Here is a 24157-nt window from a genome sequence, read left to right as displayed (position 1 = left end):
GTTCTTGTCTGGTGTGCCCCTGCTGGACATCTGCAGGGCTGCTACGTGGAGGTCGACGCACACCTTCATGAGATTCTACTGCGTCGACCGGGATTCCAGGGAGGAGTCCAGGGTCGGCCAAGCGGTGCTGCGCAACCTGTTCACATAAGGTGAGCCTGGTGAGGAGGTAAGAATTGCTTAATGTTGGGTTTTTGATGTAATGCTTAATGTTGAGCCTTTGCCACCTCCCATTGGTTGTGCATGTGTGTACTGCTATGTATTCTTATATTCATGAGCGTGTGAATCCATGCCAGACCCCATGCTGGAGAAGGAACAAGTTACTTACCGGTAACTGTTGTTCTCCAGCATGGGTCTGGCATGGATTCACATGCGAACCGTCCCTCCTACCCCTCTGTGGCTCTTCACTTGGTCATACTGCCAATTTGCGTGCTACCAAATCTGAAGATGGCTGCCAGAGGCGGGGCTTAGGGAGAGGGCAGTCATTGGCTGGGGGGCAGTATGACCCAGAGACCAGTGATTGGTTACTACTGAGAAAGTCATCAGAAACAAAACTGATACTGATTTTTTCTTTACCGAGGATTCCCGGCCTGACGACGGAGAATATTTATTAGCATGTGAATCCATGCCAGACCCATGCTGGAGAACAACAGCTACAGGTAAGTAACTTGTTCCATACTAATAAACCTATTGCCAATCCTTACCTCTAAATGCAAATAGTGTGGAAAACAATGTTGTGCAAAAGAAAAGTGTTCAAGAAATGATATGTCAGGATATTTAAGCTGTTTTCTCCCCCTCCCCATGTTTTCAGCACGGGACAAGGCGGCACACTCGAGCTTAGCACAGTCACTGGCTTCTCGAACACGATGATGCAGTTCAAATCTCAGCATCAGGTCCTCCTGTACCAAAGTCTCTTTGCCATTCAAAGTCTCTTACTTCAGAGGGCCTGATATGACAAACAACCATTCAAAGGTTCCTTCTCTACTCTGGATTCTCATGTACAATTTGTTTGGTGATTTTCGATTCACCCCGGGTGCCCCTCCGCCGGGCTCAGACCCACTGTAATACAAGGATTTCAATTGATCTCCCTCTGCCGGGCTCGGACTAACTTTATGTACTTTGCTACAAACTTTTTTCACGGTATCAACATCGAAGACTTTTGATTGTGCGCAGGATTTTGAACTGACTCGTTGCAGGACCACTTCGATTCACATTTATTTGTTCACTTCAAATGATCGCCCTCTGCCGGGCTGGATCAAATGTATCTACTTTCGTTACTCCTCACCTGAATACCTTACAGAGACCTTCGATTGAGCACCCACGCAGTGCCGGACCATTCTGTCAAAGGTATTGTAGCTTGCATTAAAGTTCAATCACTCATTAGCAGTTTAACTTCACTCGCGTCTCTTAACACACGCAGTTTAACTATGTTCATCCCAGCGCTCGCCATACAGTGTTGCTGCTTGAAATCTTGGTTTCAACACAGACCAACTCACCGGCTGTGTTTTCACTGAAGCAGCATTGTTCTTGGAGCCAAGCATATTAGCACGGTGGCTGGCGATTTCCCCCCCCCCTTTGATTATGGATGCGGGAGGGCCTTGGGTATCTCCTACACACAATGCAGGATGCTTCAGCTTGTTTTCCTGGTCTTATGTTTTCCAATCTCGAGGACTCCTGAAAGCAACGAATCCTTGACGAAAAGGTAAAGGGTCCTTTCCTCCTCGTAATCCCTTTCTGTTTTGTCGTCTTTCTCCTCTCGTTAAACTGCCATCTTGGAACTGCTGTTTCCTCGTGTGTTTTGCCTCGCTCAGAGTGTGCTTTCGTGCTACGCCTTTTATCCATATAGGGAAGTGTAATGTTATGATTTAAAAGGCTACTCCAATTTTATTACTAGTCAAATCAGGAGAGAAAACCATTTCTAGAGTACGATAATGGGGGCGAAATTGGTCGTTATTATGGCTGCCGCCTTTTATATATGGAAGGTAGCCCTTGGTGTAATTAAGGATCTCCATCAAGTTCTATAGATTTTACATCAATTTTATTTTGAGAAAAGCCAACTATCGATTGATTAATTATCTGTGTATGTGATTTCAACCATGGTTGTTACGTTTTTTGATTCTTTTTTAATGTTATAATGATTTTATATTTTTCATTTTTTAATTGACTGTGTAAAAGGTTTATTTTTAACCACTAAACCCAATTTAAACAAAATGTGACATCCTCAAGCCACTTGCATATAGAGCCCAAGAGCTTATTCTCATGTAGCGCACATGCCATTCTACCTTGTGCTGGGCACCACTGTAAGAGATGGAACTGCAAGGGGAACAGATCATGTGAAATCCTTCCAGCTGAGATTGCTTCCCCATTCATGGTCCTTGAGATTTGCGGCCACCATGTTTGGGGACAGCGACTGAGAGCAGGGAGACTTCTCATAATTTCACCACATGCTTTTCACAATTGTTAATAGATCTGCTTGTACTTTTCTATGCCTAGGGTACGGGATGACGGGAGACTTGAACTGTTTAGTACCAACATACCCATCTTTTAAGGATTTGGATAAAAAGGTGAAGGGAATGCTGGACCTCCTTGCAGTTCATAAGATGGTAAGACCTTTTATTGCTGTGTTTGTATGCTGTTCAGTTAAAGACAGTTTAATTGGCATTGTATACACTCTTGTATATCTGTATGATAGTGCTTTCTAGTGGTGGGTATTTTTATGATAGTGATGTACGTTGTTATTTTGATAATTGGCTGCCAGTGTCCTCTTATGCTGGACCTGGCGTGTGGAAATATTGTGGAGTGCTGCAGGAAGTTGAATGGAAATCCCTTGTATTGGTGTCTTGGTGGTGGATTACTACAGAACTTCATTGTTGGATCTGTTTGTTGTTTGTTCTGCTGTTTGATTCTGGCCCTGTGGTTAGATGGTAGTTTTTCTTCTTTGTAGCTCTGTGTTCGAGTCATATTGTTACCCAGGGCTAGTCTTGTTGATTGGTTTGCAATTTACCTGCGCTGGTTTTGAGTGATTGCGCTGTGTGCCCTCCTCCCCACACCAACTTTTAGGAATGGTGATGTGCTATGCTAGAATTCTATTGGTTTGGTTCCACTTTCCTACAGAGGACTCGCTGAAGAACAGGCCAATAGTGAAGTGGTTGGCCTTGAGCCAATGCCACCCAGATATAAGAATGTGGTCCAGCAAGGGACTTTGTTTTATTTCATGCTTCTCAAGCAGTCAGTACATCGTAGCACCATTGAAGATCCTCTGCTTTAAGGACATGACAAGCAGCTGCCATCTTACAAATATATTTCTTTTACTAAGTTATCATCTCTGGTCCCTCGAGGAAGAGAGGATACACATTTATTTAAATACATTTGAACTTAAGAACTTTGTCGCTAAGCACCCTTTCTATTATTGCCTTTTGGTCCTCTGACTAACCTATCAGCAGCAGAAGAGTATGCAAAGTAACATGATAGGTGTTTTTATTTTTCACGTTCTCTGCTCCAATTTTGTTTTTTATATCCTAACTGGTATTTAGAAAGAATCATGTTACTAACAAGCATCTCCTGCTGCTATGAGAAAGCAAACATATTCCCCAGCTCCCTACCACCACTCCTTCAATGCTAAAGGCAGAGATTTTTATGAAAATATCTTTAATGTATAAAAAAGTGTGCCGTGTATTTATAGGGAAAACATAAAGTTGAGAATGATTATGATTAGCATAAACTCTTAAGTTGCTTGTGAACTGCAAAGCCATGCCATGGCTTTTAACCATGTTGCAGAAAAAATGTGGGATTGAGGAGCGCAGTACACTTACCTCTGTGTCCTTTTGCCAACCAGAAGAAGGATGCAAACCACTGACTGACATTTTATTAAGATCTTTATTTAAAAATAAAAGATAACCCATAACTTGCCCTATTTCTATGAGGACAGTTCCCTACCTAAAACTCAAACTAATGGTGCTCGTCAAAGAAAACAGTCCTTAGTCTAAAGTCCTATCCAACTACTCTGGCCCACCAATTGGGAAAACTGAACTAAAAAGAGAGGCCGGAGTAATGACCTTGCTCTTTGGCTTCGGCCTGGCCCAATCACCTGGGTGCTCTGTTGAAAGTTCAAAGTTCGTTATTATCAAACAAAAACCAAGTTCTTATCTGTCTTGTAGACTATCAGTCCAAATAAAAGGTTCCTCCTTGGGGTTACCTCTTACTCAGGAAAGCAACGGTTAATCGCAAGATATCTCTCTTGGGTCATTTTTACCACAGTTCTTTTTATAACAGTTTTTATGCCTTTGGGACTCCCCAAAGTCCTATGGCGGTCTAATATACTTGTGCTCTCTCAATTCACATAATTCACATAATTCACACAATTCACAAAGAGCGCTTCTCAGGCTCCCACACACTCTTTGGTTTTCCCTAACTTGGCTCACATTGTTTGAATATCTTTCACTCTGGTTCACTTAGGGCGATTGCCTGCTCTGTTTTCTCAGGCTTCCGTAACCTTCCTGGCTCTCCCAGCCTGGATTTGAAGTATTCGAACCTCTTACGTTGTGAGGACCATGGGGCGCTTGCCCGCTTAGGTTTTTCAGGTGCCTGTAAACTTGTCACTCCCAGTCTGGATGTGGAGTATTCCTACCTCTTTCGGTCTTAGGCGCGTGGGTTGCTTGCCTGCTTGGGTTTCTCAGGTTCCCGTAACCTCATTGGCTCACCCAGCATGGAATTGCAGTATTCTTGGCGGTAATCATTCCATGGGAGGGTTATTCTCCTTGTCGCTGCTGGTCGCCACAGCTAAAGATCATTCAGGCATAGAGTTCAGGAATTTGGGTGCTCCCCAGTGAGCTGGTATCAGCGTCAGTTTCTGGACAAAGAGCCCACCAGGGCCTGTCTGTGGTTTCACCACCAGACGAATTGGGTTCCTCTTTGTTTCCACCTCTTTCCCCTGACCTGGACTTCACAGTCCAAGAAAACGCCAGCATTCTGGCATCCGACTAGCATTGGCCTTGCTCCATGCTCCAGTGGGCTCCACGGCCCAACATTGCTATGCCCCTTCACAACGTCTTCTCCAGAGGGCTCGCCTCTACGTACTGTTCATACACCCCCCCGCTATATAGGAGGTTCCTTCTCACCATTCACATTTCCTCGCCTGCTTAAGTACGTCATCACGAACAATTAAGGTGTGTCCTCCTTCTGTGTCTTTGGTGCTCAGATGGATTCCAGCATTGTTAAATGCCAACAGGATGGATTGAAGAAGTCCAAGCAGAAATAAAACTAGGTTGTACAAGTCCCATCTAGCAGACAATGTAGTCCGGTCTGGGAACTCCTTACTGGACTGGGAGTCCTTGTCCCTGAGAGGGGATTTGCTCCCAGTGAGGTCCCACTTTCCCAGACCCCTAGAGACGGCGGTATTGTGGAGTGGGCTCACCTCCCTAGCCTCACATGGGTTCGCTCCCCTTTGGAGAGAAGGGACGAATTGACTATATTTGTCCCAGTTCCCAAGAGCTGGAATGTGAGGCAGGTTATATTGCAAGAATTCTCTTGGGAAGATTGGAGGTACAGTAAAACTAAGATTATTTCAAATAAAGGTATGAAGTAGATTTCTGATCAATTCAAAGGAGAATATAATGCATCAATTATGTACCTATACATGACAAAGAGGAATTAGAATGCCACAATTCATTGAGTCAAGTGTGAGAAGAAGTTGATAAATGCTGGGGGTCAGGAGCACAGTACAAAACGTCAGAATTTGCTAAATTGAGAATCCAATATTTAAAATACACTTGGTGAATCAATGTTTTTGAAGTTTTAGCCCTTCAAGGAAACCTATGTATCCTTTTCACTATCCCAGAGTGGTTGCTCTAGAGGCCAAGGGAATTGATGACCTGCATGGAAATCAGACATCCCTTGTAGGATCACTCTTTGCATACAAATTACATAATCCACAGTAGTCAACGATGAGAAGCAAAGGTTCATTTGTATTACTGTGTAGCTGTGTTCCAAATACTGATTGGCTAGTATGGATGCTGAACCATATCTCAATTAGGAGTGTGAAGAGGTAATTGGTACCTCTGCTCTTGTGCTGTTACTGGGATATGAGCTCAGTGTTCTTGTTGGTTCCTCATATACCACAAAGATGCTTGGTCCAAAGTGTCTTGCACTGTAAACCACTGATTCCCTGGATGCAAGAACAGATCCTGCAACGCATCAATGTTGCCAGAAGCCAACTACCTCCTGCACCCACACGGTTGTGGATACAAGCGACTATTTGGAGGCTATGCTAGGATTGGAACCTCCAACACCAATTCACCTTCCCTTTCTGGAAGTGGAATAAGTGTGCTTCCAATCAGTGGGTGCCACAGTGGCTCGCCTGCCACATGGAGTCAGCAGTAGGGGAAATGCAAACGTCCCTGTTGGAATCTTTTTTTAAGTGGCAGATAACATCTATGGTATAATTTGTTTATTCTCCTCAGGTGCATCGTCTTTAAGGAGTAAATAAGACTCCTCCAAGAGTTGGAGCAGGCACATATAGTTCTCACAGGTTTGACTCTTAAGAATCATGGAATCAAATGTGCACCAGGGAATTGTCCCTTTGTAGCAGCATAGAGCTCTGTAAAAATAGGATAATTGAAATTGGAGTGCTATTTGAAAACTACCCTAATTTCACTTCTCGCCCACAACTGCTCACTGTCCATGTCGGCACCTATCCTCCACCTCTGACTCCGTCGAGGTGAAATGTAGTGCTAGCTGACCTTCACTGGCTCCCACTGCACGCATGAATCGCCTTCAAGTCTTGGTGCATCATCTATAAGGCAGTCGCCATCAAGTTACCCAGCTACCTTGCGGAGAACCTCAGCATCTCATGCGGACAGCGCACCACCAGAAGCCAAGACTTGTGCAGACTTGAAATCTGCCACTGCAAAAACGAAGGGTTCAGAAAACAAGCCTTCTCTGTCTATACCCCAGGACTATGGAACCTTCTACCCATCCGTATCAGTCTCGCTCCTACAATTCAGAAAAGGACTCGACGCATCTGTAACCACCGGTCAGGGTTTAATGACAGTATCCCCAGTGCTTTAAGCCACCCCAGGGATCCCGGAAAAACTAAAATCGGACCCCTCGGCGCAAGAGCCACGTTGGGATTACAAGAGGAAAAAAGAACTGGACTAAGGGACCCTCCTGCGTGGGCGCGCAAGGGTCCCTTTACTCCTAAAATGGAGAAAACAAACTTTCACTGCTCCCGCGAGTGGAGCGCCCATTGACAGTGTTCTGTACCCTTCAACAGGGTTGCAGGTGCTCCGCTCTGCACCCTGACACTGCCGTGGCCTGACCCTTTATGCGGCACTCCCATGATGAGCAGGGGAGTGCCTGTAACCATTGCCATTCCTCAGGTGGTGTTCCATCACCACTGTGCCCCAAGCATCTTAAATGACTGGCACTCACCATATCAGGGGTGCGCCCAAAATGTGTTTTTAGCCTTCCTGGGGCTCAAATTTAAATTAAGGGCCATCCCCTGTCTGGTTGCCCGCCAGAGCTCCCTGGGCCACACCTAGCAGACATGGCCCAGGTGGAGTGAGTTGTGTGGGGGTTGCCCAAGTTGCCTCTGAGTGCTGGGCTGCATCATGGAAGTTGCAGCCCAGCACATGTAAAGATTTGTGGCACCTCCATACACTGTTGCTGTTGCCGCTGCTGCCTGTCACTGCCTACTGCCAGCCCTACAGTGACTTTGAGGGTCCCCCACACTGTTGCTACTGCCTGCCGCCTACTGCCACAAGACCCATCACCAAAGAGTGCAGGAAGAAAGAAGAACCCGAGAGCAGCAGCAAGGATCTTGAGACTACCCTGGCCAGGTTGTCTTGCAAGTAAGGTCATTATAAATAGTTTTTATTACATTGCACAGTATACACTTTGTATATATTTTCTAAAGACCCTCTCATATCTTTAAAGGACTCTTTATATTTTTGAGTTTCTTTTTAGTAACACAGCTGCTTAGGAGTAACTTAAGTTGTATATAGTGTCTTGCCCTTTTTATAGTAAAACTCACAAAACCCTGGTGGTGTTCCAGAAAAGTATATACGTAAGCTTTAAACAACTAAAGAACCGTACACCAGCATTCTTTTTGTCTGTCTGCTTTTGTGCTTCAGTTACTCTAACCTTGTTTTCTCGTTAGGAGTATTTGGGGAACCTACCTGCCCTAACCTCTTGATCTTCTGTAACCTTAGCACCTTCCTAGCGAGGTACACCAGGTTGATTTTGAACCCTGGAAAGTGGGGTTTGGAGACGGGTAAGAGGCGGTCATTTTATAAGTAAGTTTTAAAGTGACCCGCCTTCATCTGTCTCCCAATAAGGTTCATTGGATGTTCACCCCGCTACTTTTTTTGGAGGTACTGCTGAGATCACCCTTGGGGTGCCTATTCCCTCCCTATACTACCTACGTAACACATAGCTACTTTTTTCCTTCCTGGCGTAGTGTATAGTTTGCTAGCGTAAGTTTTACATTTTTTTCAGTCAGTTTGTGCAAGTTTTGGATAGGGATTTCTATATAGTATTATAATGACTGTGTTTTTGTTTTACCGGATTTTCCACCTTATCTGACAGGTACCATCCATCCTCATGGATCGGCTTCAGGTAGCCAGCTGGGCTGAGGGTGAGGGGATTAAGCCTGACCATTGATTTATCATAGGTGACGTCCCCTGGAGTACACCTCTACACCAAGTGCCCAGGTTGACGGAGTCCCTAGAGTCCTTCACTGGCCAGGTTAAATGCCTGAGTAAAGCCCCTGCCCCTGCAGGAACCAGCATCCTGGTCTGCTATGGGCACTAAGGAAGTAGATCCCGAGACATTGTCCTTTACCATCCATGGGGGGGGGGGAACCCAATAGTGTCCTATCCTCTCTGAGCATTGAACACATGGTCAGGGTTGCAGGCTAGTGCACCAGTCACACCACCTGTGCTTAGCCCAAATCCTGCCTTACCCAGCACTGCACTGGTCATCCTGCAATGCCCAGTGTAGATGGCACCATGGTGTGTAGGACCATCAGGGGCCTTAAAACACTCAGCCCAATTACCAGCAGAGAGAGACTCTGGCCCATCAAAAACTCCCTGCCGCAAGAATGGAAGACTCAGCCATAGGGCAAAGTTTACTGTCTTTATTATCGAACAAAACTACAGGGATCACACTAGAAAAACATGAATTCTCCAGGGTTCTCGTCCTCTCAGCGTGTGTCACCTGGTTTTATCCAGGTGTGATGTCACAAAACCAATTTCTGTCCCCGAAACCTATCAGGCATTCACATTGGTCAGTTTAGGCAAACTATGTATGTGTCTTATAAGGATTAATTCTACTATTGGGTAGCCATATCTGGTGGACCACCTCTACATGTTACAATCTACAATGTTGCAGGGAGACCATTGGCTCCTGCAACATATTATACCTTCATGTGATAGGTGACCCTGGATTGGGAAGAATGTGCCCTCCCAGTCCAGGGGCCCTGGATGGTTACAAGGCTGAGTGTACCTTTTCAAGGCAATGAGAATGAAGATGGAGATGCTGTGTGTTCGTCTGTGATCACCTAAGCCTGGGAGAGTGCACTGAATGGTTAATTCGCAAGCAACTTGTTTGATTTTCGAACTTCGGTGTGTGTGTATTTTAACATCCTGCACCCCATATTTTGCTTTGCATTTTATGCACGTCCTGTAACTACTAGGCCATCCGGTGAGTGTGGGCTAGGACTGTGCACTGCATCCACCCCTGTCTCGTTCATCTATCCTCTGCTACCCTGATGGCATTCACCATGTCTCCTATCTTCTCTAACTGCTACACTATCACCTACCCTCCCTCTCTCGCAAAGTCTGGAAGGACAAAAAAAGGCATCCTGTGCGCCAACCTTGGCCTACCCCTCGGAGACACCTATGTCAGTGCAACTTCTAGACAGGTCTTCCCCGATATCCACTTCTCTGTCCCCTCTCCAAAACTATGGACTCCTCAACTCATCGCTCCTCACACCCCTTTCAAATCCTCTCCCATTAATGGTGGCACCAAGTGGGGCGTCCTCTTGCTGTGCTTCACATCATCCAGGTGTATCATTAATTTTGAGGGGATTGTGTCCTCAGACGTATTCCACATCTATGACAAGTAATGACCACAGCTGTGCTGCTTTGGAAAAATCTTCGGCGCAGGTGTCCTGCTTCGATGACGTCGACACGTTGTCCCTCGAGGGCCTCCGTCGAGGGTCGACGTCACCGGATGTTATATGTAGGACGCACGGTGCCCGTAGCCTCGGTTCCTTTTTTTCCGCAAACGTGTTTGCTTCGGAATCTCGGCGCGCTCGATTCTTCTACTTCGAAAGCAATGTCTTTGTCTTCTTCTACCCCGAAGTCGGGCTTTAAAAAATGTCGGGACTGCGGTTCGAAAATGTCCATCATGGACCCACACGACATCTGCCTCTGGTGCCTCGGCGAAAGCCACGCCACCGACGACTGCGATGACTGCCAGTCCCTGACATCGAAGGCCTTGCAGGAACGTAAGAAGAAATTAAAGGTAGGTAGGGTGTCTAAGCCCCATAAATCGAAATCCGCTGGGCTTTTGACCGACTACTCTAGGGGCGACTCTCCGCATCGGCGAAAGTCCAGGAGCGGTCTCGGAGTGGTTCCCGCCATTCCTCTGCCTCTCGGAATTCTCGGAAGCGCCGTCACTGGTCGCCTTCCCTGTCCTCGTCGGAGGACTCTGCCAGGAGGCGAGTGACTTGTCCCACCAAGTCTTCGTCGCCGGCTGAATGGGATGCATTCCGCCATCAGATGGCGATTTTCGAATCGCAAGGCACTGTTCCGTCTGTGCCTTTGAGAGAAGCCGGCAAGGAACGGGCTCGGTTCACCACTCGCACGCCTTCATGCTCGGGCGGTTGGCACGATCATCGGGAGCCGTCGAGGTCCCGATCGGACAAGGTTGAAAGCCATAGGTGTGCCAGATCCAGGTCCCGGTCCTCGACGCCATCGAGATCGTTGGAACCTGTGAGGCCTTCAAAGAAGGCGTCGACGCCATCGGCGCTGTGTCCATCGAGGGACTCTCTCGAGGCTCCGGCTCCGAAGAAGTCGTCAATGCCATCGGTGCCGAGGCCGTCGAAGGACACTCTCGGGGCTCCGGCCACGAAGCAGTTGTCGGAGTCTTCGGTGTCTCGGTCGACGCTGATTCCATCAGCGCCCTCGACGTCTTTTGTCGAGGATTTGCCGGAGGTGCCCTGGAGGGCTGTGGAAACTCTGAGGAAGGCTCTCAGTAAGTCTGTAAGGCCTGTTTTTGAGCACTTCTGTTCCTCCACCCGGATTGGATTTATTCCAGCCTTTGGATCACATTTCAGAGGTGGAAGAAGGATCTGATGAGGAGGTGGTTGTACCTTTGATGTCCCTGATGGCCTGCTGTCTGGTCACAGTCAGATGGAAGAACTCTGTCAGTCCTTGCTTGACACCTCTCTGGAGGTGGCGTTTGGCAGGCCTGAGCCTGGTACGCATGCCGAATCCTCATATAGGTGTCTCATGTCAAGGGTGACTGAATATTTGGGGTGGTCTGCTCCACCGGTTGATTTTCTGCAGGATGATCTGACGGATAGCCTGGACCAAGGTCCACCCACTGACCCAGTGTTGCCATTTCATATGGCTTTGCAAAGAAGGGTGGCAGCGGCTTGGACTGATCCGGAGAGTCCCCCGGCAGTGAATAAGTCGCTTCTGAAAAAATACCATCCAGCCAGTGGTGACCCCTGTTACTTGTCGACGCACCCTACTCCGCAGAGTTTGGTGGTGGAGGGGGCTACGGCCCCCACAAAGCAGGCTGCGTACCCTACCATCCCTCGTGATAGGGACGATAAGCGCTTTGATGGTTGGGCGAGGAAGGTATTTTCATCTGGGGGGTATGGCTTTGAAGGCAGCCAACTCCGTTTGTGCCTTGGCGAGATTCACACACACTCTGTGGAATTGTGCATCTTTGGCAGCTGAGCATATTCCCGAAGGGGAGGAACTGGATGGTTTTCTAGCCCTCGTGCAGGATGGCAAGGATGCCATGTGTGAAGCCGTTCAATCGGGTTTGGACAGAGCAGACTGTGTCAGTCGGTCCATGGCTGCGAGTACCGCGATACGCAGATTTGCGTGGTTGCCGAAGTTGGGGTTTGCTCCTGATGTGCAATCCCGGCTTCTCCACATGCCCTTTGATGGGGTCCATCTGTTTGGCAGCAAGGCTGACGAGAGCCTTGAGAGGTTGCAGACCGCCAAAGCTGCAGCGAAGTCTTTGGGCGCTGCAGTGCGCCAACCTCCGTCTTTTCGTCCTAGAGGACAGCAATGGAGGGGAGGTTCCTTTCGGTACTACTCTTCCTTTGGTAGATCGAGAGGAGCTGGCAGTCCAAGGGGCCACCGTAGGAGTACCAGAGGTGGAAAGCAAGATACTTGAGGTGCCAAAGCCGCTCAGCAGTTGCCTCTTTGCCCTCAGGCACTGCCACAGCCGCGTTCGCTCAGTCATGAGGCCATGTTCCATGGTTCGCCGGTTGGGGGCAGACTTGCGCAGCATCTTGGAGAATGGCGAGCCATTACTTCAGATGTGTGGGTTCTGGAGATCATAACCCACGGCTACTGTCTTCCTTTCCTGCAGAGGCGTCAAGGCAATCCACCGGGGAATCTCTCTTTGAAGCATCCGGATCCGCTTCTTGTGCAGGAAATCCTATCCCTGCTGGAGAAAGGCGCCATAAAACTGGTGCCTGTAGCGGAGAGGAACAAGGGATGGTATTCCCCTTATTTTTTGATCCCGACAAAAGACGGGGGATTGACACCCATCATGGACTTGCGTTGCCTGAACAAGCTCCTCAGGAAGGACAAGTTCAATATGGTAACTCTTTCTCAAGTCCTCCAGGCCCTTCAACTTCAGGATTGGTCGATGTCTCTCGACCTCAAGGATGCTTACTTTCATGTGCCGATTCATCCCAAGCACAGGAAGTACCGGAGGTTCGCGGTAGGCGACTCGCATTGTCAGTTTCGGGACCTGCCGTTCGGATTGACCTCCGCCCTGAGGGTCTTCACCAAGCTGATGGTGGTGGTGGCAGCGTATCTCAAGAAAGGGGGGGGATTCACGTCTACCCCTACCTGGACGATTGGTTGATCAGGGCGCGCTCTCCCGAGCAAGTCCTAGATCATCCGTCCATCACCTGCCACTCCCTTTACAAGCTGGGCTTCTCCCTCAATTTAAGAAGTCCCATTTGACACCTACCCAGCGGCTCCAATCCATCTGAGCTGTGCTCGACACATCCCTGGGGCTGTGTTCGCCTCCCCAGGTCAGGGCTCATCACATTCTGCAGATGGTGGACACATTTCAATGTGCCGAGTGTCTCCTGGCGTTCGAGTTCTTTAGGTTGCTCGTCCTCATGGCATCCTGGCGTTCGAGTTCTTTCTGATGAAGGGAGCTCCAGTTTGGCAACCGTGGCTGGAGGTGATGATCGTGACAGACGCCTCCCTCACGGGTTGGGGAGCTCATGCCAACGAGTTGACAGCCAGCGGCCGTTGTTCTCCGTCGGAGTCCAAACTCCACATCAGTCTGTTAGAGCTGTGGGCTGTCAGGCTAGCACTGATGGCTTTTCTGCCGTCTGTGCGGGGGAAGAATGTCCTGATCATGAAGGACAATACAGTGGCCATGCACTGCCTCAACAAGAAAAGGGGTTGCAGGGTCACTCCCGTTGTGCAGGGAGGCGATGCAGCTCTGGTTCTGGGCCATCCAGCAGGAAATTTCGATCTCGGCAGTTCATCTGGCTGGAGACGAAAACGCGGCGACGGATGCTCTGGGCAGGCAGAGCGCGGTCTCTCACAAGTGGGAGTTGGCTCAGGAAGTTCTGTTGGAGATCTTCGCCTTTTGGGGAACCCCACAAGTGGTTCTCTTCGTCACCAGTGTCAACCGGAAGTGCGAGAAATTCTGCTAATGAAAATTTCCTCCAGGAGGAGCCTTAGGGGACGCGTTCGTTGTGGAGTGGTCCTTCCCACTGCTGTACACGTTTCCTCCAGTCCCCGTCATTCCGCAAGTATTGAGGAGGTTACGGAGGTTCGGTTCCTGAATGATACTCATTGCTCCGGCATGGGCCAGGAGAGCGTGGTACTCGGACCTTCTAGACATGTCCATCTGGCCTCCACTCCGTCTTCCCTACCGAGACGATGATGGGAGGGGGGTTGGATTCTCCATCCAGAGGTCAAGTCTCTCAGCCTTCATGCTTGGTATCTGAAAGGTTGAGGTATAAGGATTGAGACCTCCCCGAAGACGTGATGGAGGTGTTGCTTTTGGCCAGACGGCCCGCAACAAAATCCCTGTACCGTTGCCATTGGAGAAAGTTCTGCGACTGGTGCAGGTTACAGAATGTGGATCCTTTCCAATGTTCCATTCCTTTGGTTTTGTCTTTTTTGCTTTCCTTAGCCCACAAGGGCTTGCAAGTAGGTACCATTAAGGGTTACCTGGCGGCTCTGTCTATATTTAAGCGCTCATCTGAGGAATGTTCTTATTTTAAGATTCCTTTGGTTTCAGTTTCTAAAAGGGCTAACTAATGCGTTTCCACCATCGCCTTTCCAGGTGCCGGGATGGGATTTGAATTTGGTTTTAAAGTTCCTGATGGGAGCTCCGTTTGAGCCCTTACATTCTTGTCCGTTGCGACTGCTATCCTTTAAAACTGTATTTTTAGTTGCGGTTACTTCCGCACACAGAGTGAGTGAGTTGCAGGCACTTTCCGCCAAACCACCCTTCACTGTGTTCCATAAGGACAGGGTTGTCCTTATGGTGCAGTCTTATTTTCTTCCGAAGGTTGTGTCGGAATTCCATTTGAGCCAGAACGTAATTCTTCCAGCCTTTTATCCTCCTCCACATCCTGGTAAGGATGAGGAGAGGCTCCAAAGGTTGGATCCTGGGAGAGCTTTGAGTTTCTATCCCTCACGGATGTCCCGGGTCAGATTGGACGATCAGCTCTTTGTTGGTTATGCTGGAAGGCGTTTAGGTCAGGCTGTTTCCAAGCAGACCTTGTCCAGATGGATCATTTTGACGACCTCTGAGTGCTACTGTTTGGTGGGAAAGGACCCTCCGGTAGGCTTACGGGCTCACTCTACTAGGGGTGTGGCTGCCTCCACTGCTCTACAAAGGGGCGTTCAGATTCGCAATATTTGCGAAGCAGCCACATGGGCTTCTGTCCACACTTTTGTGAGACACTATTCTTTGGACTCCATCCATCGGCAGGATTTGGCCTTTGGTAAGGCAGTCCTCTATTCTGCAATTTGATTGGGCATTATAAAATTCAAAATTTGTAAATTCCTTTCCCACCTCCATAGGTTGGTACTGCTTTGGGAGTCTGTCATAGATATGGAAAACGTCGGAGGACACAATCCCCTCGAAGAACAAGTTACTTACCTTATCTGGTAACGTTCTTTCGATGGGATGTTCCTCCCACGTATTCCACATCGAACCCTCCCATCCTGCCCCTCTACAGAATTTCTTATGCGATTGCATCTTACGTTTCCGCAAGGCTTTCTGCAATTATACTGGCAGGAGACTGGTGCCACACATTCTGGGAAAAAACGACAACTGAGCCTACGGGCGCCGTGCGTCCTATATATAACATCCGGTGACGTCGACCCTCAATGGAGGCCCTCGAGGGACAACGTGTCGACGTCATCAACGCAGGACGCCTACGCCGAAAATGTTTCCGAAGCAGCTCAGCTGTGGTCATTACTTGTCATAGATGTGGAATACGTCGGAGGAACATCCCATCGAAAGAACTTTACCAGATAAGGTAAGTAACTTGTTCATCTATCATACTGGCCATATCTTGGTTGAGAGTCCTCAACCCAACCTCCTCCTCTTTGACCGGCGCTTGCCGGCCCTCATTAATTTCCTTCTTTCACCTGCCTTTCCCCCTACCACTCTCTCTGTCGCTCCTCCTCTGATTGGTGTACCATGCCCCTGCATTCCTCCTCGAAAAACCTTTAAAGACGGAGACCTCCTTCACTTGGCCACCCGTAATGCCCGCTCAACTAACGAACACTCCACCAACATCTGCCTCCTTCTTGAAGACATTGACCTCGACATTCTCGCTCTTACCAAGACATGGTTCAATGCCAGCTCAGTCGCTGCTTTTAACTCCCTTCTCCTCAATGGCTACATTATCATTTCCAAGCCACGACCTAACCGTGCTGGCGGTTGGGCTGCCCGAATCTACCTTGAGTCGGTTCCTTCCTTCCCTCCCTCATAGCCTCCCAGCTTTACTCTTCCTTTGAGAGCCTGCTTTTCAAGTTAGCCATCTCTCCCTCCTCCTCGATCTACAGGCTCCCTCGCACTACCACCCTGTTCCTCTCTGAATGGGCTGATTTCTGCTCCTCTCAACCTCCTCTAAACTCCTTCTCTTGATCAGCTTCAACATCCACTTGGACTCCTATATCACAGCATCCACTCTCTTACTTGACCGCTGCACCTCGCTCTCCATCTCCATTCTGGTCCTACCCACATGGCAGGACACACTCTTGACACCCTCATCCACTCTGATCTTTCACTCTCCCCTCCACTGATCACCCCTCTCTCCTGGTCATACCACTCTCTCCTCTTACCTGTGTCCCCTTAGCCCTCTGACCGCACCTCCTCCTGCCCTGCCAACCTCGTTCATGGACATCCACCCAATGAAACTGTCAGCTGCTGCCTTCACATCTACCTTCATCCTTTCTTTTCCTCCCAACCTCACACTCTACCTCTGACTCTGCTCTCAGCAACCTCCATTTGGCCATTACTATCACTCTGGACATTCTTGCCCCAGTCAGTCAGGATCCCCCTGAAACCTCCCTCCGAGCGTAATACCTGGTACGATTCTGAATTTGCAGCCCTGAAACACAAGTGCAGAGCTGCGGAATGGAAGTGGCAAACCTCAGGCTCACCCTCTGACAAACTGGCCTGCTGCCTGCTCCAAAGGCAATACAGACTCTCCATCCGTGTCAAGAAAATGGCCCACATCCAGGCACAGGTATCTGGTGCATCCAGCAACACGGCTGAACTCTTTAAAATCTGCAGGGAACTAGCCAACCCTTCCGCAGTCGTCTCCTCTCCTGTTCCGTCCCAAGCCCTCTACACTGGACTGGACACACACTTCACCACTAAACCTCTGGACATCCTGAGCACTCTTACTACCCTCTCTCCCAACTCTTCCCATATTCCCTTGCCTCCTATGGCCTCCCACCCTCCTTCTTCTCTGTTCTTTTTTTTGTATTGATATAACTGAATTGAATCAGTTTTACAATATTCTTCCATACAATATAATACATATAATAAAAGAAAGGATGGAACAGAAAACAACCAAACAAAAGATTTCTTCTAAACATCAATTCAACTTCTATACAATTAAAAGTAAACAGTACAAGTTTGTTTCAAATTCATTACAATTCCCAGGTGAATCCATAAAGTAGCATTGTATTTCATCTATGCATTTCTATGTCAAGCTGTATCATCCTCATTCAGTGCACTTTAATTGCAAAGGTAAATGCATAAATCATATTAAAAAAAGGAAGTAAAATTAAATTAAAAGAAGGAAAAGGTTTTTAGAATCATACCATAGCATTCACCATAGGAACTGTTTTAACAATTCACCAAGCGGTGGCAATCTTCAACGTTACATATGATCTTCTTCATATTTCTACCAATGTTTGATCATTTTGAAGTTACAAATCATTTAAAAAAGCAATTGTCGCAATTCTTATTGGAGCAGTTTGACCATGATATATCATCCATCACATGGTGTCTGATGTATGTAATCTGTACTCCTGCAGCATGGATTTAAAGTGTTGTTCTCGTTTCTGTCTAAGGAATATGCATTCAGTGAGTAGATGTCGTGTGGTTTCTGGTTGATCCGTGATCTCACAAAATCGACATACATTGCCTTTCATCAGTATCAATTTTCGTTTGGCTTTCAGATTCCTCGTCTCCCACAAATTAAATCGTATTCGCAAGAATTGTACTCTAAGTTCATATGATGGTGACTTGAACAAGTATGGTTCCACATCGCTACATTTTTGTGTGTAGGAACAGATTTTTAGGCAAATCACAATACCGCAAACATTTCTCCCTTGTCCGGGACCAATCTCGCTGAAATATTAGTTTTAACTCTATTCGGGTTCATGAGTAAGTCATCCAAAGAAACATCAGCATCAGCTAGTGCTTCAATGACAACATAGCGCCATTCAACCATGAACTTATTCGTAGAAAAGACACACTCCGCTAATACATTGATCGATTTGTTTGTTCCTGAAGCCAAAATACATTTCCTAAATAGGGCTGCCACCTGCCATGTATAGTGTGCATGTAGAGATGTTAACCCTACTTCAGTTCTAATCCAGGCTCCCTTGCCTTCTATGGCCTCCCACCCTCCTTCTCTCACCTCCTTCTCCCCTGTCACCCCTGATGAGGTCACCAGAGCTGTCCGCTCTATGAAGGTTTCATCCAAACAGGTTTCCCCTTGCTCCTCCAGAACCATCCAGAACATTGGCTTTCTTGCCCCTGCATTCACTGATTTCTGCAACCACTCTTTTGCTACTGGTTCTTTCCCCTCCTCCCTCAAGCACTCCCTTGTGTTCTCCCTCCAGAAGAAAACCTTCAACAGACCCTGCTTGCCCAGCCAACTACCACCCTATCTGTATCACCCCCTTCCTTGGGAAACTCCTGGAGAAGCTAGCCCTCTCCCAACTTACCTCACGCACTGAGCTTGTTGGGGTTCTCCACGACCCTCAATCTGGATTCCGAACATCCAGAAGCATGGAAACTGCTCTTCTGAACACCCTTGAAGAACTGCTTGCATCACTGGACTCTAACTCTCCAGCTGTCCTCATTCTACTCGATCTCTCCTCTGTCTTTGACATGGTCAACCACTCCATCCTCATAAAATGGCTCTGTGATACCCTGGGTATCTCGGAGTGGGCACTGCACTGGCTGACCTCCTTCCTAACTGACAGTCTGTCCCTGGTTATTATGGGCACCTTTTCCTCACCTACCTCTTTCTCCACCTGTGGGGTCCCCCCAAGGCTGCAACCTCTCCCCCTGGCTCTTTAACACTTAACTTGCTCAGCTGGCACTCCTCATTCTCCCCCAACTTCCAGTGTTAAGCAGATGACACACAACTCTTTTTCAAACCTCCTGCTGGCCCTCTTGCATCTTCCAATATCCCAGACTGCCTATCTGCCATCCAGTCCTGGTGTACTTCCAGCAATCTCTGCCTCAATGCCAGCAAGACTGAGATCTTTCCTATTGGGAACCCTGTTCCGTCTCGCTTCCCCTCGCTCTGGCATTTTCCATGGGCTCCCCTTCTTCTCCTTCATCTCAAGCCAGAAACCTTGGTGTCATCTTCGACTCCTCTTTCCTTCCTCCCTCACATTCAGAACATTGCCAAGAAGTCTGACTTACAACTCTTCCTTCTCAAAGGAGTTCTCCCTTTTCTCACTTTCCCCCAGAAGCTCAATGTTAACAGAGCCCTGGTTCTCTCTAGGCCAGACTACTGTAATAGCCTTCTCTTGGATCTACCCTCTTACTCTCTATGACCCCTCTAGCTAATCCAGAATAGGGCAGCAAGACTTATCCTTGGCCTCAAGCCCAGGGACTCCATCTCTCCTGCCCTAAAAACTCTTCACTGGCTCCCGGTTGCTGCAAAGATCAAGTTCAAATTACTCTGCATCATCGGCTATCTGGGGCCAGGGACCACACTATCTGCAACTTGCTCTTACTAAATACTCTCCATCTAGACCCCTACGTTCCTCTAGTACCAACTCTCTGTGTGTCAAGTGTTTTGCTAAACAGTGGGCCCAAGGCCGATCTCGTTCCTCAGCTGGCTCCTTATGGAACAGCCTCCGCCTTCCTCTTTGTCTTTAGCCGGACCTCCTCATATTCCAGAAGCTCCTCAACTTTCCTTCTCCCCTCCTCCTTATAATCTAATCTCACTGTTGCTGTGATTGGTGACCATGGCACTTGTGTCCTTCGGGACCCTGGCCTCCCACACCCAATCACTTGCAACTTTTGCCTACACACAGCACTTGCCTTAGCACTTGCTGGCCTTCACCACTGTAGGCCTGCACTTACCCATTTATTTATTTCTTACAGATGAGTTCCCTAGCACTTCCTACACTGGGCACTTCATACACTTAAACCTGCTGCTCACTCACAAACATGGGCACTCCAGCACTTTTCCCCCTCCTCTCTCTGCACTTGCACTCTCTGAATGCTCACAAGGCCTTGTGGGTTGATCTTTATTCTCCAGTATATTCATTGTTTTCCGTCCCATGTTCCCTCCCTGTTGCCCTTTGGGCGCTTTGAAATACATTTTACTTTTTGTATAAGCGCCTAACAAATTCACAACAAATAAATTAATAAACACTTGTATCCTTCCACCTCTTATTCGATGGGAACAGCCTCTCTGTCTACCTTTATTGAATGAGCACTGTCTTGCTCTGCAGGGTCATGTGTGTTGAGACCATGAAATGGAGCTCTCTTGCCTGTAATTATGATGATTTTAGCCTGAATTTTTTGCAGGTGGCTTTTCGTCTTGGCTTTCTTTGCAGGTAATACTGCTGCTGCTGCTAGGGGTAAAAGTGAAACCCCTTCACTTTGTTTGCTTATCCGCCTTTCTCGGCTTTTTTCAGTTTCCCTTTCCTGGCACTGTCCATCACGGCAGCGTTAGTGGCATATTCAGTTCCTAATTTGTTAAACTGACTGTGCATTTTTTTATTCCTTGTATACTTGTGTTTGGGGGTTAATCTGTGTGTTATTGATTGTGTGGCTGAGAGCAAAGCACTCTCGTGTATGCCTGTTGTGCTGTCCTGCGTGTAGTCCTTCGAAACTACATTTCCCAAGACTCCTTTGGTTATTTTTTCATCGTCCAGGCGCTTCAGCGCTGGCACTTCTGGGTCGCGCCGGTCTTCACCGGTCACGCCACGAAGCATATATATTGAGGAGGAACGTCCCGCACCTCATCTTTCTTTGCAGGTAATATTGCTGCTACTAGGAGTAAAAGTGAAACCACTTGACTTTGTTTGCTTATCCACCTTTCTCGGCTTTTTTCAGTTTCACTTTCCTGCCTCTGACCATCACGGCAGCGTTAGTGGTGTATTCAGCTCCTAATTTGTTAAACTGACTGTGCATTTTTTGTATTCCTTGTACACATGTGTTTGGGGGCTTATCTGTGTGTCATTGATTGTGTGGCTGAGAGCAAAGCACTCTCGTGTATGCCTGTTGTGCTGTCCTGCGTGTAGTCCTTTGAAACTACATTTCCCAAGACTGCATATTTTTTCATCGTCCAGGCGATTCAGCGCCGGCGCTTCTGGGTCACGCCGGTCTTCACCAGTCATGCCGCAGCTCGCCGGCTCGCTGGCGTTTTGCTCCTGCTTGACCTGACTTGATTATTCCCAAGTAAGTTTTCTACACACTTTCTCCCGGCCGCCATTATGTGCCTGGACATAACAACGCTCTACAACAGCATGAAAGGTGCTAATATCGCACCACTGCTGGTACTATCCCTCTCGTTACTCAATACACGATCGTTACACAAACATGGTGTTGAAATCGCTGGCATTGTCAATGACCACAAACCAGATTTCCTTGGAATAACCGAAACCTGGCTTAATCCAAACCTGACCACCCAAGCTACACTCTCCACACCCAACGATTATACACACTTCAGAGATGACTGCTTACAAGGCAAAGGTGGTGGAGTTGCACTGATGTGCAAGTCCAGTCTCGAATGCTACAAAATCCCTCACAGTTCCCCAGATGGATGTGAATCAATATGGGTGAAAATAAAAACTTCCCCACACACACCTCTCAACACACTTACGATTTATCGACCACCCAGAGAAATGCCTCTCTTTGAAGAGCAGCTCGGCGATCTGCTAGCTCAAATCTGTGCCACCAAGTGACCTGTCATTATTATGGGAGACTTCAACCACTGGGCTAAGGACCAACGTGACAAAGTAGGTACCAGCCTCATGGACACTATTACCTCTTTTGGTCTCGCTCAATGGATTAACTCTGCCACACAAAAAAGTGGGCACACCCTCGACTGGCTCACATCACAAAACACAAACATCTCTGACATTTTGGTCACTCGATGCATATGGCCAGACCACTTTCTCAATCAGGCAAAAATTACAGTGCCTTCTAGTCCCCCCAAACTTAACACACGCCAGCGCATACAAAAGATAAGCAGCAATCTAAAAAATCTAATAGCCTCTAAATTAACCACACAGTTGTCATCCAAGCTTCAACCCATATCTAGCTTTGATGACCCAGCTGAATTAGTCAACCACTTGCTACTTAAGATAAAAGAAGCAGTCAACGACCTTGCCCCTATGAAAATCAAGACCATTAAGACTGAAACCATGAAGAACACCTGGTTCTCTGACGACATTATCAACACCAGACAAACAAGAAGAGCTTTCGAAAGAGCCTGGAGGAAGGACCCAAACGACAACACCTTAGCTGACTACAAAAAATCCATAGCAACCTATAAAAAATGTATTACTGAGGCAAAAACCACACATTACAACAATAGGATTGTGAATGCACAATCCAATGTTGGCGAGCTATTTAAAATTCTAGCAGAGTTTCAAGATCAACCTCCATCAGCTAATAACATCATCAAAGATAAGTGGTATCGGAACATCCATGACGCATTCCTAGCCAAAATCGACTCACATAAGAAGAAAACCAAGCAAGCCCTCGGCAAGGTAGTGCCGGTGCCAACTCCCTTTGGAATAATCTCACCTAGTAAAGTGGAAAGCACAATCCCTCTATTTTCCTTCACTCACTACACTGAAAAATAAGTTTCCAAAGTCATACAAGATCTCAAGGCCACTTCTTGTCCTGATGATAACTGCCCGACAAGTATCTTTAAGGAGTCCACTGACATTTTGGTTCCATGGATTAACAAACTGATAAATCTATCCTTTGAAGGTCTAGTACCGGACCTGCTAAAATCTGCATGGATAACACCATTATTAAAAAATGAAAACCTGGATCCCACTAATAATGACAACTATAGGCCCATAACAAATGTGGCTTTTATCCTCAAGATATTGGACAAACTTGCATATCTGCAATTACAGGCTCACGTCGAGGAACATTAAATCCTCGACACCCGGCAGTCGGGTTATAGGGCTTGTCATGGGACCCAGACGGCCATGCTTGATCTTAAATCTACCATGGCTGGCATAGCAGACAAAAACCAAGCTGCTCTGCTCATGCTACTTGACCTCTCCGCAGCCTTTGACCTGGTTGATAACAGCTTACTTGTGTCTAGGCTCGGAGAGGTCGCCAACTATGCCACGACAGCATCCAGATGGATAGCCTCCTTTTTAGGCCCCAGAATGGTAAAGGTATGTGTAGCTAACAATCACTCTTCCCCCATTTCTCAGACTTGTGGAGTTCCACAGGGCTCCTGTCTGTCGCCTCTGCTTTTTAATCTATATATCCGCCCCCTTCTCGATCTTTTGAATGAACTGGGAGTTCAATATACGAATTACGCTGACGTCACGCAGGTAGTGATACAACTGAGTGGTTCATATAACAAAGACACTGAAACCATTAATTACATATACAAAGCCATACAGGACTGGATGGCCTGCAACTCATTGGCTTTGAATGACAAAAGGACCGAGCTCCTGATAGTGTCTTCCAAAAGCACTCGGACTAAACTTGACTCTAACTACGCTAGCTTTCCTATTGCAGATAACATCATCATTGTCCAAAAGAAAGTGAAGACCCTAGCAGTTGTTCTGGATGAAGAGCTATCCATGAAATCTCATGTCTCTAGCATAAGGTCCAGTTGCAGACTAATTAACAAGCGAATAGGATATATCCGCCCATTTATCACTGAAATAACTGTGCTCTTCTATCTTCAGCACTGATAAATTCTCGATTAGACTATTGCAATAGTCTTCTATCTGGTACCACAGCTACGAACATCCAATCCTTACAGGTAGCCCAGAACAATGTTGTGCGCACTATATTCAACCAATCTCGCCGCACTCACATCACCACCTTTAGGAAGAAACATCACTGGCTCCCAGTAAAACATCGTAACACACACAAGGTGTTGACCACAACACACAAATGCCTGAGCCTAAGCAACCCCACATATTTGTCTGATCGCATTAGC

General features: G+C 47.5%; 1 protein-coding gene across 5 annotated transcripts in view; it reads left to right on the top strand.

Moving 5' to 3' along the window:
• EXD3 (exonuclease 3'-5' domain containing 3) overlaps positions 1-24157 on the top strand; it is a 3187846-nt gene that overhangs the window by 1642719 nt on the left and 1520970 nt on the right. For all 5 annotated transcript variants that reach the window (XM_069609779.1, XM_069609780.1, XM_069609781.1 and 2 more), the window contains one exon: positions 2491-2600. In XM_069609779.1, coding sequence (XP_069465880.1) covers positions 2491-2600 — 110 coding nt within the window. The remainder of the gene's footprint in view (positions 1-2490; positions 2601-24157) is intronic.

This window comes from Ambystoma mexicanum, chromosome 8, assembly GCF_040938575.1.
Source record: "Ambystoma mexicanum isolate Mex_15411 chromosome 8, UKY_AmexF1_1, whole genome shotgun sequence".
NCBI classification, from domain to species: Eukaryota; Metazoa; Chordata; class Amphibia; order Caudata; family Ambystomatidae; genus Ambystoma; species Ambystoma mexicanum.
The sequence above is the reverse complement of the archived record's forward strand: the minus strand, read 5'-3'. Positions and strand labels throughout refer to the sequence as shown.